The 14537-nt window shown below is 31.8% G+C and overlaps 2 protein-coding genes across 6 annotated transcripts; both read right to left on the reverse strand.

Moving 5' to 3' along the window:
- Positions 1-2135: 2135 nt before the first annotated feature.
- On the reverse strand, positions 2136-5232 carry LOC114195157 (uncharacterized). Its single transcript, XM_028085548.2, has 3 exons — positions 4768-5232; positions 2941-3380; positions 2136-2835 (listed from the first exon to the last, which is right to left on the reverse strand). Exons 1-3 carry the CDS (start codon positions 4823-4825, stop codon positions 2272-2274), a joined length of 1062 nt encoding a protein of 353 aa, XP_027941349.2. The 5' UTR covers positions 4826-5232; the 3' UTR covers positions 2136-2271.
- Positions 5233-7530: 2298 nt separating this feature from the next.
- LOC114193963 (uncharacterized) lies at positions 7531-11393 on the reverse strand. 5 transcript variants are annotated; one of them, XM_085665743.1, is made up of 7 exons: positions 11238-11393; positions 10515-10654; positions 10237-10413; positions 9806-10159; positions 9437-9547; positions 8461-8906; positions 7531-8144 (listed from the first exon to the last, which is right to left on the reverse strand). In XM_085665743.1, the coding sequence occupies exons 3-7, from the start codon at positions 10391-10393 to the stop codon at positions 7581-7583; spliced, it is 1632 nt and encodes a 543-aa protein (XP_085521869.1). In that variant the 5' UTR covers positions 10394-10413; positions 10515-10654; positions 11238-11393; the 3' UTR covers positions 7531-7580. The 5 variants fall into 5 exon arrangements, with proteins under 5 accessions (XP_085521869.1, XP_085521868.1, XP_085521870.1 ...); XM_085665742.1 differs by having other exon boundaries at positions 10237-10419; XM_085665744.1 differs by having other exon boundaries at positions 10237-10419; positions 10515-10638; positions 11238-11392.
- Positions 11394-14537: the final 3144 nt, after the last annotated feature.

The following is a 14537-nucleotide window of genomic DNA, read 5'->3' on the forward strand; positions in this document are numbered from 1 at the left end:
TGATCCACTAGTTTACTTCATCCTCAATATTTTTATTTTATCCATCTTATGAGCATTGAAGTTAATGCAATAATGGTTTTGCTTACAAGTCAATAATATTATATTATAAAGGATAACGAGATTGTTTAACCGTTGTTTCTCTTACCCACTTTTGACACTCCTTACGTGTCACTAATAATAACCAAATTTCAATTTTTTATGTATGTGCGCGACAGTTTTGGGTGAGAAATTTGAGAATTTAGTGAGCAGCAATTCACTGAAATTTTGGTGAAGAAAGAACCAAAAGGTTCCAACATTCTGAGTGTTAAATGCCTGCAGCGGAATGAAAAGTTAAATGTTTTGTTGCTTCTTTTTGACACCGAAGTGAAAAGGTGAAATTTTTTACATGGAGATTTGCTATCAAGCAATGGAAAAGAATGACTTTTTATTGTGGATGCGTGGGATTTTGTCTTGAAAGCTTTCGTCTTGGTCGTTGTTCGTTTAGAGGAGAGCATTTTGAAAAAGGACAAAAGTCGTTGAAGAACAAAACATTTGAGTTCGGAGTTAATCGTTGGTGTTGTGTACTTTGGTGGTTGGCTTTTTTGGTGGGTGTGTCATAGATTGTGGTGGACCTGTGCTGGGCGTGGTGCTTAGATTTTTGTTCTGTTCGTGGTGAGGAAAATAAAATGGGGGCAAAAACGACATAAAATTGATGAAAGTAGTGTAAAAAATAAGGTATTTTTAGTAGAACCTTTCGATTGTATTTTACATGTGTTAGGACCTAAGATTATGATTTGTTAAATTAATATGTTTCCGTCATTCGTACAAAGCTAAGTATTTAGGTGTTATGAATCAACAATTACGTGTCGAACAAAAGCGATATTTTGAAGACACTCCTTTTTTATGGTTCACATAGTTAAACGGATCGGTAAAGATAAGTCATAACATGTTATCTCTATTATATAATAAATGTGTTGAAAGGAGGGGTGAATTTGCTCTTGACAACAACGGAGTAGTTTAATTTCATTTATTATATGTGTGTTTAAGATTAGGATTAGTGGTCTTGCATGGCTAACTTCCACAGAGATGTATTGCCCATCTGCAATGCCTCATGATAACACGAAGGTTTTCCATTATCAGTTAACAACAAGTAATTTGTTAAAGGAGAGAATATGTGATGAGGCCTAATAACTTTGTTGGATCTCCTCACTTCGACCATTGGGATGACAAGAGTGGTCTATCATGTCTCTTGGACTCTCACTTTCTCATACAAGATCGTCTTTTGTAATGTTCTCTAATACCGCCTTTTCCTTCTTTGCTGGCTTCTTTTTAGTTTCAGAATTTGTCTTATGTTTGAATTTTCATTAAATGTAACGTCTATGCATCTAATGACCTTTCATATCATCTGCCCTATAGCTAATGAAAATGCATTTTTTTGCTTTCGGATTAAGCTTGTCCCTGCCACTTTTGTACGAAGGTGTCTTGTAGGAATTTGAGGTAAGAGTTGGAATCCTATGTGTAAAAGTGGCTTGGTATAATCTCTGACCCTAAACCCTATAGTATAGATTGTTGGATGTGATAAGGCTTTTCAAAATATCCATTTCTTATATAGAATTAGGTATTTGGAACATCAAGTGTTCTATATATATAAATAAAATACTTTTTTTCGTGGTAAGAACGTTTCATGCATTGGGAGGGGGTAAGGGTAAGGGCTTTTATTGGTGAAATAGTTATGTTGTTGCGAGAACTCAATGCCCAAGGTTCGTTTTGTGTACCAATCTGATATTTGAGTTCATTAAGATGTTCACTTGCCACATTTTTTTATCTGGTTTGCTTTGTCTGTTTCACCGTCTCCTATTGTTTGAATCATAATAATCTTTCATGATTAGAATGAATATAATTTGCCTCCCCTCCAAACTTTGTTGCTTCAAGATAAACTTATTTAATCTGTAATGTTATTTTTCCTTCAATAAAAATATGACAATTTTGCTCTTATTCTGAATTATAAAAGAGAAATATAAAAATGAGTCTGTTCCAAAGTAATAACCTTCTAGATGTGAAAAACCGGGTGTTAGTTTGTTTTCTCCATGTAACGAGTGATGGATTTTAGATTACTGGCGACAACACAAAACTCTGTGGTATGATATATATGTTCAGTAATCACAAATTCAAACACAAACAAATTATACAATGAGGTGGAGAATGCAAAGACACGGGAAAATATAGGATAACACATTTAATGATGCTAAAACTTAATGATACTAACGCTAACTTAGGTGTGTGAGCATTAAGTTACCGAAGTTTGGGACGATAGTATTTAGACCAATAGGAGTCGTCGCATAACTTAGATTGAAAGACAATAAACACAAGCAATGGGAAAAATCCCATTGGAGTCACTGCATAAGAAACCCATTTTGTTGTGTGATCAAATATCAGAAAGGATGCTGCAATGAAAGCCACAACCATAGCAGCAACAGATATGATTAGTAACTCAGGTCCAAAAGTCAAGCTGGGATGTAGTGACATGACAAATTCAGTGTTTGCGAATCTTGAAGAAGTGAAATTTGACAAGAAAGAGAGTATGGATGCAGAAGAAGTAAACAATGCGATTGCATTTGTGACGATGAAGACAATGAACCAGACACTGTTCTTATTACCAGGAACCGTGAGAGCAGCTGCAAATGCTACAGTTGCAACAAGTGTTGCCACTACCATCCCTGAATCTGCTATTCCTTTGGCAGATTCTTTGATATCTTTAGATAACTGATTGTGTTCGTCATAAAATACATCAATGGGTGTCTTTCCCTTCTTGTTTCTCATACTCCTTAATTCATCAGGAACACTTCTCTCCGCATCCTATTTATCAACCACAAGTACGTGTCAAGATTTCTTGATTTGATGTCTTATAATACTAATTAGTAAAGAAAGACTGAATAAGAAAAAGGAAATGAATGAATTGACCTCGAACCAACCGAGCTCTCTTTGCATTTGAATTTTTGCACTTAAACCTGAGAATGATTTGAATTCAAGGGGCAAAAGCGCAGCCAAGTGTAGGACGTTGTTACCTTCCTTATCCATTGCTCGTACTAAATCTTGTTTTTTATCATTTATAAACGAATTAAAGATGTCCAAACGTCGATATAGAAGAAACAAATGCATTAGGTTTCGTCCATTAGAGTCCTTTAAAGCTGTGAATATTGCAACACTCTCCATAAAACACCATATTACTTCGTCATCGTTTCCTGATTCGATTGCATCAAACAACACTGCGGATGGTCGAGTAATCAATGGCACAATCTCTTTGGTTTTCTGTTTTCCAACTTCAGTCCAAATCTTCCTCAGCAATTCCATACCCGTTACGGTTGATTGTCCTGTTTCAGCGTCGTCGTGTAATTTTCTCTCTAGATTGGCCCAATAAATGATTAATATGAAAACAAATGAAAAACAAGTCAAATTAAAAGTTGATCTTATGTTAAGCACTTCTTTTTGTTTTATTTCTATATAGAAAGTTCGAAACTCCTGACTTAAATTTGAAAGTGTAAATATTTGCTTGTCAGTTGCTATACGTTTGTATCATGAGACTGATAAACTTAATAAATATATCTAATATATTAGAATTATAAGACTGAATATAGACGATTAAGAAGTAATTGTTATTTAAAAATATATAGATGCATAAATTTCTAAATTAAAAACCTAGATAATGAAGCTTTTTAGAACTTCATAAGGCTTTCGCGCCAGTATATGCAATGATGTTAGCTCTTCTTCATGTCTTGCAAATGTCAATTGAAGTGGACGTTTTTCAAATAATTTAATGGCCACATCTGTGAAATGCACAAATTAATTAGCCATGATGGACTGCATATATAGAAAGCAAGGTAAATAGCGATGATGGACATGTACAAGGTTGTTTGAGATTGTAATTACAAAATGAGGGTTGCCAGAAATATGTATGATGATTTATATATATATATATACACACACACATATATATATATATATATATATATATATATATATATATTTTGTTGAGAATATTACTTAATATCTTTCTTATTTAAATTAGTTTTTAGGAAATATTTCAGTTTTAAATATATGTTACAGTTTTAGGAAATTAGTTATTATTTTAGACTAGGAGTGAAATATTCTAAATATTTTATACTTGATATTTATTATATTTTGCTCTATATATAGGGTATATCAATAAAATACAAAAACATGTTCCTCCGTGTAACATATCACATATATCTCTCATATATCTCATATCTCTCATATTTTCAAAAGCCCTACAAATCTCAACAACTGGTATCAGAGCCATTGTTCTTACTACCGATAGAATGGAAGGAAATATATCAAATGAAATAGTACCTTCTCTACTTTACACGGTCTTCTTTCTCATCTTGTAATAAAGTGTATCAGGGTTTAAGCATTTTCAAAGACATTCTTATGAGATGAAATGGTATCCTTTTGTAATTGTAATATTGTAAAGTGGCATAGTGGAATAAAGTTTGAATATATATATAGAAGTTCATAACTTCAAATCTAAAATAGACAAAATGGGGTATCCTTTAATTTTCTCACTCTGCTCTCAATTTTTCTAATAAAGTAAAGAAAAACTCCTACCAAATTGAAAATTATATACTGAATCTGATCAAAATAATTTGAACAGATCATTAAATTTGCGATTGAGTTATAGTGTTTAACAGAAGAATTGGTTGACTTGGCTAATTATAGTACAACTAGGTTTAAAAAGGATAAACAAGAGTGTTTAATTAGTTATGCACTTACCAAACTTGTTGTGGTTAATGGTCACAAAAAACAGTTTTTCAATATCCTCGTAATCCATTTTGTCGAGCAGAGGCTAAGAGCATAGAAGTTGCACAATTCTGTGATGGGAAGATAAAGCAGCCAAGTGAACTGGAAGCATCCCATCTGAGTTTCTTTATCAGCACATCTTCTGGACTCATAAGCTTAGCCAACTCTTCAACACAAGTAGTGCTCCCCGCACCTGCTGCTACATGAAGAGCTGTGTCGCCTGATTCCGTCAATGGGATGCGTACACTATTTGGATCTTCTTTAACAATGAATACCATTTCAACCCATTTATTGAGGAATGCAGGCATGTACATATCTGCAAAATCAATTTTATCGCATAAAGTAGAATCAATTCTTCCAAATGTTCCGAATCACAGAGAGAAGAGAGAAAAAAGAAGATAAAGTGAAAGTGAAAGTGAAGATTGAGTTTACCTGGGGAAAGTGTAGTGGCAAGTACAGTATGGTGATTGGTTTAGGCGACGAAAGAGGGTATTTATAAGGCACAGTTGAAGCTAAGAACATTTATAAATAAGATAATGAGAAGCTTACGTGAGTGGCGTGTATGGTAAGGAGATACTGACTTCTGATATCATCCAGAAGAAAGAATAGTTCTTTTCCGGAATAAAAATACTCTTTCCAAAATATATCAAAATTGAAAAATTAAAAATAATTTTAATGTTTAATTACTATTTCTAATTTTCTGACATGAAATGAGCTGTTGTGATTAAAAAATACCGGGAAGAGAAGCAAAGGAGAATTAGATTCTAAATTGCGTTAGTTGATGAACTTGATTTGGTTGGATGGGAGAATAAAGATAAATTGAAGCTTCATACTTTTTTAAATGGCGCGGACACAACTTTCCCAACGTTTATCACCATCTCTTTGTTATGTTGCTGTCAATTTATGAAGTTGGATTATCCGCAACATTAGCTACCGTCCTCTTCTTCAAATGTTCTGTTTATCATACAACTTCATTAACACTCATTCAAATAATTTCATAGTATGATCTACTGAAATAGAATTAATTTAAAATTGGTTTCAATTTTATAATGACTTAAGATCTTTTTTTGTTTAAATCAGTTCTTAGACAAAAAACAATTCAGTTTTAAAAAGTAGTTATTATTTAGGTTAATATTGAGTTTTGTAAATATTTTATAAATTTGACATTCCGTTACATTGTGTATCAGGGGAGACCTATAGAATAGGAGGAGTTTCTCACACATTATTATTTGGTGAAAATTGCTTTCTTTGGACGATAAGAATGCACACTTATATAAATAAGTTAGATTTATAAGAAGTTATGAAGGAAGATGATGATCAGTTTTTCGAAAATCCCATTAATAAGATGCAAAAGGAAATAAAAACAAAGAAGACAAAGGCAAAGTCATATTTGTTCGTAGGTGTTTTACAAATGATCCTTACTAGATCAAGACTCTAAAATCATCCTAAGAAATTTGAGAAATTTGAAAGAAAAATGTGAAAGGAATGATAAGACTCAATGCCGGAAAGTTTTAAATTTTATAAGGAAGTTTGAACTACAAATGAATTTCACGCATTGAGTCATTCACGTACTTTCTCAAATAGATTACAAGAAACGAATTTCAAATGAAAACACAAACACATAAATTAGAGAAATAGGCATTACATTCACCTACTTGACCAATCAATTATTTTTCGCAAGAAGGGTAAGGTTTATGATTTGATTGTTAAGGTTAGTGTTTTCACTTGTTGGTCCCAATTCTAGTTCGTGAAGGATTTGGGTTATGAAGAAGCACTGTGTTTGGTTTTGCATCGTGAAGAAAACATGCATCTGGTTATAGGTTGTTGAGAAGACTTGTGCTTGGTTATGGCTCTGGACCGTGAAGAAGACATGCATCTTGGTCTAGGTCGTGAAGAACAATTGCATATGGGTCTGGTTCGTGAAGAGCTGAAGGAATATTTGCTGGAAGGAGTTTCTAACGTGTAAGATTTTTGGGAGGGAAAGAAGAGTGTAAAATTTTTGAGGGAAAGTGGAGAGACAACTCGAAGAAAGAGTTTAAGAATGAATTAAAACTATTATTTATGTTATGTCTTATTATTTATATTAACAGAATAAAAAATAAATAAAATAGTGATAAATTTTGTGATTAATATTTTGTGACTGAATAATCGGTCATTAAATCAGTCACTCGTTTAGAAAGAAATATTCGGTCACTATTTTGGTCACTGATAGTCACTAACATTTTTAGTCACTGATATCGGTTATTATTTGTCAATTTTTTAGTAGTGATTGTTTGATAAAATATCAAAAAGAATTTCTTAATATTTCTGTAATCCTTGTTATCTAATTGAGTTGTGAATTGTGAAAATTTTCATATATTGCACAAATATCTCTGGAAAAAATAACATACATTTATTACTTATTATGTGCGACCAATGCATTATAGTTTTTCACTAACACAATCTTTCGTTGTCCATACAAAAATAACCACTTACTTTCATAGATGTGTCAACCTATTGTCCATGTAAAGATAACCATTTCTTATATAGAACTAGGTATTATATATATATATATATATATATATATATATATATATATATATATATATATATATAAAGACGTTTTATGAATTGAGAGGGGTAAGTTATTGATGAAACAAGTAGGCTTATCTATAAACCTTTTTAATAATCTCAATTTCAAACACAACTTCAATGTTTCACAAACAAAACAAATGATAGACAGAAATGATGGAGTAATTAAGACACATAAAATAGGAAAAACACTTAATGATGTTGTAAGAAACAGGTCACCAAAGTTTGGGACGATAGTATCTAGACCAAAATAAATCATCGCAGAATCTAGATTGAAAGAGAAGAAACACAAGCAATGGGAAAACCCCCATTGGAGTCACCACAAACGAAACCCAACTTGTTGTGTGATCAAATATGAGAAAGGAGGCTGCAATGAAAGCCACAACCATAGCAGCAACTGAGGCAATTAGGAATGCAGGTCCAAAAGTCAAGCTGGGATGTAGTGATATAACAAATTCAGTTTCTGCAAATCTTGAAGAAGTGAAATTTGACAAGAAAGAGAGTATGGAGGCAGAAGAAGTGAATAATGCCACTGCATTTGTGACGATGAAGACAATGAACCAGGGATTCTTCTTGTCACCTGGAACGGTGAGAGCAGCTGCAAATGCTACGGTGGCAACAAGGGTTGCCACAAGCATCCCAGATTCTGCTATTCCTTTGGCGGATTCTTTGATCTCTTTCGATAACGGCTTATGTTCATCATAAAATATCTCAATTGGTGTCTTTCCATTCTTGTTTCTTTCGCTTCGTAATTCAAAAGGAGCGCTTTTCTGTACTTTCTACTTGTAATCAAAATCAAAAGTATATGTTAATATATTTTTGTATATATATGTATACAAATAAAAAGGATTTTTTAACAAATATTTTATTGATAAATTGACAAAATTAATAAATAAAATAATTTTGTATTTTTTTAGGAAGTTACAAAATAAAATAATAAAATTTTATAATTTTTTTATCAAGAATGATTATTTATCAAAGTTTATCAAATAAAATTTTGTCAAATATCATTTCATATATATAAAGACATGTGGGTGCATGGATCTATAAATAACAGAAATGATCGAATAAAAATAGGGAAATGAATGAATTGACCTTGAACCATGCGTGCTCTGTTTTCATTTGAATGACTGCATTTAAACCAGAGTTTAGTTGGAATTGAGGTGGTAGGTGCGCAGCCTCGTGTAGAACGTTGTTACCCTCGTCATCCAACCCTAGCATTAAATACTTTATCACACTAATATTTTTATACTCATCAAAGATGTTTAAACGTCGATAGTGAAGAAGCAAGTGGAATAGGTTCCGTTGTTTAGAGTCAATTGAGTAGATGACTGTTTGAGGTATCCTCAAGAAAAGCCGAATTACTTGATCATCATTTCCTGATTCCAGTGCATCAAGCAATATTGGTGTGGGATCAGTAGTCAACGATATTATTTTTCGTAATTCCAAATGTTCAACTTCCGTCCATATCTCTCTCAGCAATTGCATGCCCGTTACTTTTGATAGTCCACTGTTATCATTGTGGTCTAGTAATTCCCTCTCTAGATTGGTCAAAGAAATCATAATTATAACACGAGAAGAGAAAAAAAAAGTTGATCTTATATTAAGCACATATTTTTTTGTTTTAATTCCCTCTAAAAAGTTTTATATATATTACTCCTAAATTTGCTCAGTTGCTAGAATAACTTAATTTATGCATCTAACGTTGTTTTATTCTTTTCCTTTTTATATATCTTTTCACAATGATATTTTGATTTACTTTTTTGATTTACTTTTAATTTATTAGTCTAATATTTTTAAATCATCATATTACATTTTTTAAAAAATCAAACTAAATAATTAAAGGATCATTAAAGTGTTGGATTAAAATATGATTATCTTATACTTCATGCTCTCTTCTCTTTGTTTCTTCTTTCTCTCATTCGCCTGGCTGTATCCTCTTTTTCCTTCTTGTTCCTTTCCTCTATTAATCTATTACTATTATAACACTGAATATTGGCAAGACAATTAACAAGTAATTCTTATTTTCTTTATATACAAATATAGATGCATAAATGGAAATGAAACATACGTAGAATTTCTGAAGGCTTTCGCGCCAGCCAATGCAATGCTGTTTGCTGGTTTCCATCTCTTGCCATGGTCAATTGACGTGTATACATTTTAAATAATTTCATGGCCAAGTCTGTGAAATGCACAAATTAAATAGCAATGATGGACTAGGAAGGCAAGGTAAAAGAAAGTTGCTTGAAATAGTAATTACAAAATGAGGGTAAAGACGATGCATTTCATGGGTTATTAACATCATGCTCATTTATTTTGATAAATGTTATTACTCTGATGTCAAATGAAATAGTATTTTTGAGTCTTGTATCTAATTTTGCAATGAAGTGGAACCAGGGTTTAAGTTCTAAAAATTGTGAGAAGACAAACATGCTATTACCAAACAAGTTGTATTCAAGGGCAATAAAAAAGAGAAATCCAATGTGATGGAAAGCCATTTTGTCAAGCAGATGTTGCGAGTATAGATATTTCATTCTTGTGTAACGGACAGGTATAGCAGCAAGGTGAACGGGAAGCCACCCGTCTGAGTTTGGTTTTAGCATGTCTTCTATCGCCATAACATTAACCAACTCTTCCACCATTTTAACGTTCTCTGACCTTACTGCTAGATGAAGAACTGTGTCGCCATCTGAAGTCAGTGGAACGCGAACACTAGCAGGATCATTTTCAACAATGGGTTTCATTTCATGCCACTCACCTACGAGTGCAAGCCGGTACAGTACTTCCATATAATCTGCAATCCTTTCAAACTTCATTTTAGTCACTATTTTTACGACTCAAATCTATCAAGCCATATTATTGTATTAAAACCTTGTGAGACAGCTTGTGACGTAGCAACAGAGGGAAGAGTTTGGTTATGACTCAGATAATCAGAGGGAAGAGTTTGGTTATGACTCAGATAATCTCGTGATACTGTAATAATCTGAATGTAGGATTCATCTGAAACTTCCACATCAGGATTCGTCATTTTCTCACCAAAATGAAAACCTGAAACTGACAATAGATTTATGGTTCCTAAGAATCTGGTATCTATTTTATTTACATAAAATAAAATAAAGAAGATAGAAATGAAAGTGATTGAAGTTTACCTGTGGCGAATGGTGATCCTTGTAAGAAGATAGATGTGTGTTGATGGAGAATGAAACCTCTTCTAATTCTATTACATTGTTGCAGTTCTATTCTCAACTTTTGTACCACTCTTCTATTTCTTTTCTGTTGCTGAAACTTGCTGTCAGAGAATATTTAATATATTTATATAATTTTTTTCGTAAAAAAATATTGTTAAGGCATATACCATTCTTAGTTATTACATGTTTTAGATTATTTTAAAAATTGTGTGATATAATATTTTCTATGAAATTTAGTGTGTATACTCTTTCAGTTAAAAAATTGTACATCTTAATGTCTATACTTAAGAATTATCCATTTTAATTTAGATAATAATATTTAAAAAAAATAAAAATCATATTTACTTGGACTAAAACAAATTAAATATGCCAACAGGTTAAAAAAGAGATAAGAAAAATATAAAAACCAACTTATTTTCATATTTTATAATTTGAAATCTAGGAGAAAAATAAAACATATTTGAGTTAATAAACATGATTAATGTTTTAAATTTTGTCTACTTTCTCCAATAACTTTCATGAATAAAATTGTATTTATTGGGAGGACATCATAATTTAGTATTTTTCATGAATAATAAAATGTATCTAGACAAAATTATTTGGAAGGTTTGTTTGTGACATGGTAGAAGCTAAAATATATAAAAAAAATATAGAAAGATAAAATGAAATTGATGGAAAGGTTACCTGAGCAGAAGATTGAGAGAAGTGTGTTGTTGGAGAATGAACACTCTTTCTATTGTTGCAAATGCAAGAGAGAGCTCTTTGTTCAGAAAACTTTCCACATTGCTTCAACTTTCGCTTTGCTTGCCTTTTTATTGTTGCACAAAATTTAACAGACAAATAAAACAAAAGGCTTGGACAACAAAATTTATAATTTATGAAATAGTGATAATTGAATAGTGTCTTAATACATAATTTATTTTTTATTTTTCTTATACCAAAGGACGTGTGTTAATCTTGTCAGACTGTTGGTTGATGTCATTTATTGGAAAGGAAAGTACGGAGGAAAAGTTAAGGAGAGTGAAATTACATTAAATATTGAATAATAATGTGACAAGTACAATGAAATTTGGTTGAATTATATTTTTTATTATTTTTAATTTATTATGTGTTTTTTATTTTATTTTACTACGTTATCTTATTTAAATTATTATCGTAAATTATTATAAAATTTATGATTTTATAAATTCTAAAATGATAAAGTTATATTTTTTTTTGACTGGGTGGGTGGTGTACTCAACTCACCCAATGTTTAAAACGTGTTTGGATGTGAACAAGTGCTGAGTACTAAACTCACCCAGACATTCATTGATTGGTTCAATTAGGCTGAAAAAAATAGTAAATAGTACATATTATTATGGTTATGGATGTGAGAAAGAGATACACATTAACTGCTCCTCATAAATACCACAACAAAACTTCATGAGCTCCATGTTTAGGTGGAGTGGAACCATCAATGCTCTCCAAAATTCCAAGCAAACAGCACATGTCAAAGTTAAATATTTACAGGGTCATGGAACCTTAGTTTAAAAATAAATTTGCTTGCAATTAGAACAGTTAAGTTTATTAATTTTATTATTTTTATTTTGAAGATTGGAATAGTTAAATTTATTAATTAAAAAATATAAATATACATAATAGATTATATAAAATAAATTTTTTTTTTGAAATTTTTAAACAATTCTCGTATATAATAAATACTTTAAAATTTGTAAGATTTTATATTAAAGTTTAGGTAATTAATTTTTTTTTATATTACTAAATTTATGTATTTATAATTAACAATTTTAGATATTAAAATATTATTTGTTTTTTTTCAATACATGGGATTTTATGAAGTTAACACAGATGTTTCAAAATGTTATCAAGTTAGAAAAAAAAATAATCAAGTCTCAAATTAATATTTTAATTTTATATATTTTATAAATTTTAAATATTTAACACTACTTTTTGTTGATTTGTATATTAATTTAAATTTTGTTATGTTTAATTATATTTTGACTTTTAACAACATTAAAATATAATTATTTTACGGCTTTTTAACTTCTATAGTTAAACATTAAATAAAATAAAACTGTATTAATATTTATTAAATGGGATTTTATTTATTATTACAATTAGTTTTAAATTTCTGTGAAATTTAATATATATTAATTATTCTTAATCGATTTTTAAAGCACAAGATCCTAAGAAAAATATATGAAGTGAGTTCGACCTATAATTAAATAGTAATATTTATAAAAGAGTCTAAACTAATTTTTGCTAAAAAATTTTAACCACTTTATAACACGATTTTTCTGTATGTTTTTTGTGTTCACGAAGGAAACCAGCCAAACAACTTATTTCCTAAGCCTCTCCTTTTTCACAATCTCCACCAGAGTTTTTCACCGTCTCAAAACCACTTCCAACATCACCTTTCTTAACTTCATCACTCACTTACGCTCTGTTTGTTTATAGGTACTTACTATTTACGCAGACAGAATTGCAAATAGATTGCATGTTTGTTTCAAACGATTTGCAAGTGTCTGAAGACGGTGATTTGCGGGATAGAGGGGAGAAGGGATCTTCTATATATATATATATGATGAGATGATTCAAGAGTTAATATTGTTCATACATGATATTTTTACCGAAATGCCCTGTTTTCGGATGGATTGTGGTAGGGATTCGGTGGTTGTGGTGTTTTGGTGGCTGGTTCATGGTGAGGAAAGATGTTGAGGTCGTGTTGCATATTTATTGTACATGTATGTTGATGGTGTGTTGGTGAGGTTCTTGTTGTTGGTAGTGGAGGTTATATTTGGAGTTGTTTGGGCGTGGTGGTATGCTGATTTGTCTGTAGGTTTAGGGATTTCATTAATGAAGAACTGAAAAATATTAATGGAGAAGAGAATCATTTTCCTAAATAATAATTACATTTAAATTTATATAATATTTATGTTTAAGAGTAAAATGATAATTATATAATTTAATCTATTAAAACATTTTTTTAGTCTATGATACACCATCTATCATACACAAACCGTTGGGAAAATCTTCCGAGAATCACTTTATTAATAGAGAAATAAAATAAACACAAGGAGCACATAGGCAACGCTCTTATTATAAGAGTATAAGAAATAAGAATGGTCAAATACAAACTTGAAGTGTCTTTGACTTGGGGCAAGGAACATCATAGACTTAGAGCTCATTATATAGTCGCTAACATCTACTTCCTTGGTTGTTTGGTTGTCCTAGGCGATGTGAGACTTTTCAAGACATGTTATTTTCATCAGCCCAACATTCTCCATTCTGATCAAAATAAACACATCTTCATTATCTGTACCAACAATCATACTACATGATAATGTTAATTTTTACCATTATCCAAGCTATATTTCATTAGCAAAATCATCTCTTCCAAAGCTTTTAACCTACTTAATCCTCAATTTTACCTTACTTTTGTAAATAAATACATTTTGGGTTACATTTATCTAAATATACCACTAATCCCCATTTTTTGTGTCCTTTTTGTAGATGGGAAGCTTTGTCCAAAAATCCAGATTAATGAGTGACCCGGAATAGCAAGGAGAAGAAGAAAAATGTCAACAGGAAGCGCCTGGAGACACGAAGCAAGCGCCAGGCGGAACAGACCGCCAGTCAAGCGCCAACCAAGCGCCAACCAAGCGCCAGCCAGGCGCCCCTGTTACGAACCGCCTGGCGGTAACTGGACACCGCCGGGCGGTAGCTGCCAATTTTGCCCCCTGTTTGCTCGATACCGCCTGGCGGTGAGACCCTTCCGCCAGGCGCCAGTGTTCGCTGATGTGGCAAGTTGGCTCCTTTTCTTCTGTTTTCGCGAGGGGAAAAGGATCTTTGGCATTTTGGAGGCACGAAGAACACATTTGGAGAGCTTGGAGGAGTGCTAGGGCTCGTGGGAACAACTCCATCTTCCTCCTTGTATCTCTTTCTCTTCCTTTTCTTCCATTTTTAAGCTTGAGCTCTCCATGG

The sequence above is a fragment of the Vigna unguiculata genome, chromosome 8 (assembly GCF_037176805.1).
Source record: "Vigna unguiculata cultivar grain cowpea cultivar isolate G323 ecotype 2 chromosome 8, ASM3717680v1, whole genome shotgun sequence".
Lineage (NCBI taxonomy): Eukaryota > Viridiplantae > Streptophyta > Magnoliopsida > Fabales > Fabaceae > Vigna > Vigna unguiculata.

Excerpts from the sequence above, each read along its gene's own strand:
- LOC114195157 (XM_028085548.2), bottom strand. The coding sequence starts at position 4,825 with ATGGATTACGAGGATATTGAAAAACTGTTTTTTGTGACCATTAACCAC. Across the intron at positions 3,381-4,767 it reads CATTAACCACAACAAGTTTG|AGAGAAAATTACACGACGAC; the intron begins GTAAGTGCATAA and ends GGGCCAATCTAG. Across the intron at positions 2,836-2,940 it reads GAGAGCTCGGTTGGTTCGAG|GATGCGGAGAGAAGTGTTCC; the intron begins GTCAATTCATTC and ends GTTGATAAATAG.
- LOC114193963 (XM_085665743.1), bottom strand. The coding sequence starts at position 10,393 with ATGACGAATCCTGATGTGGAAGTTTCAGATGAATCCTACATTCAGATT. Across the intron at positions 10,160-10,236 it reads GTCACAAGCTGTCTCACAAG|ATTATATGGAAGTACTGTAC; the intron begins GTTTTAATACAA and ends AAAGGATTGCAG. Across the intron at positions 8,145-8,460 it reads CAGAGCACGCATGGTTCAAG|AAAGTACAGAAAAGCGCTCC; the intron begins GTCAATTCATTC and ends GATTACAAGTAG.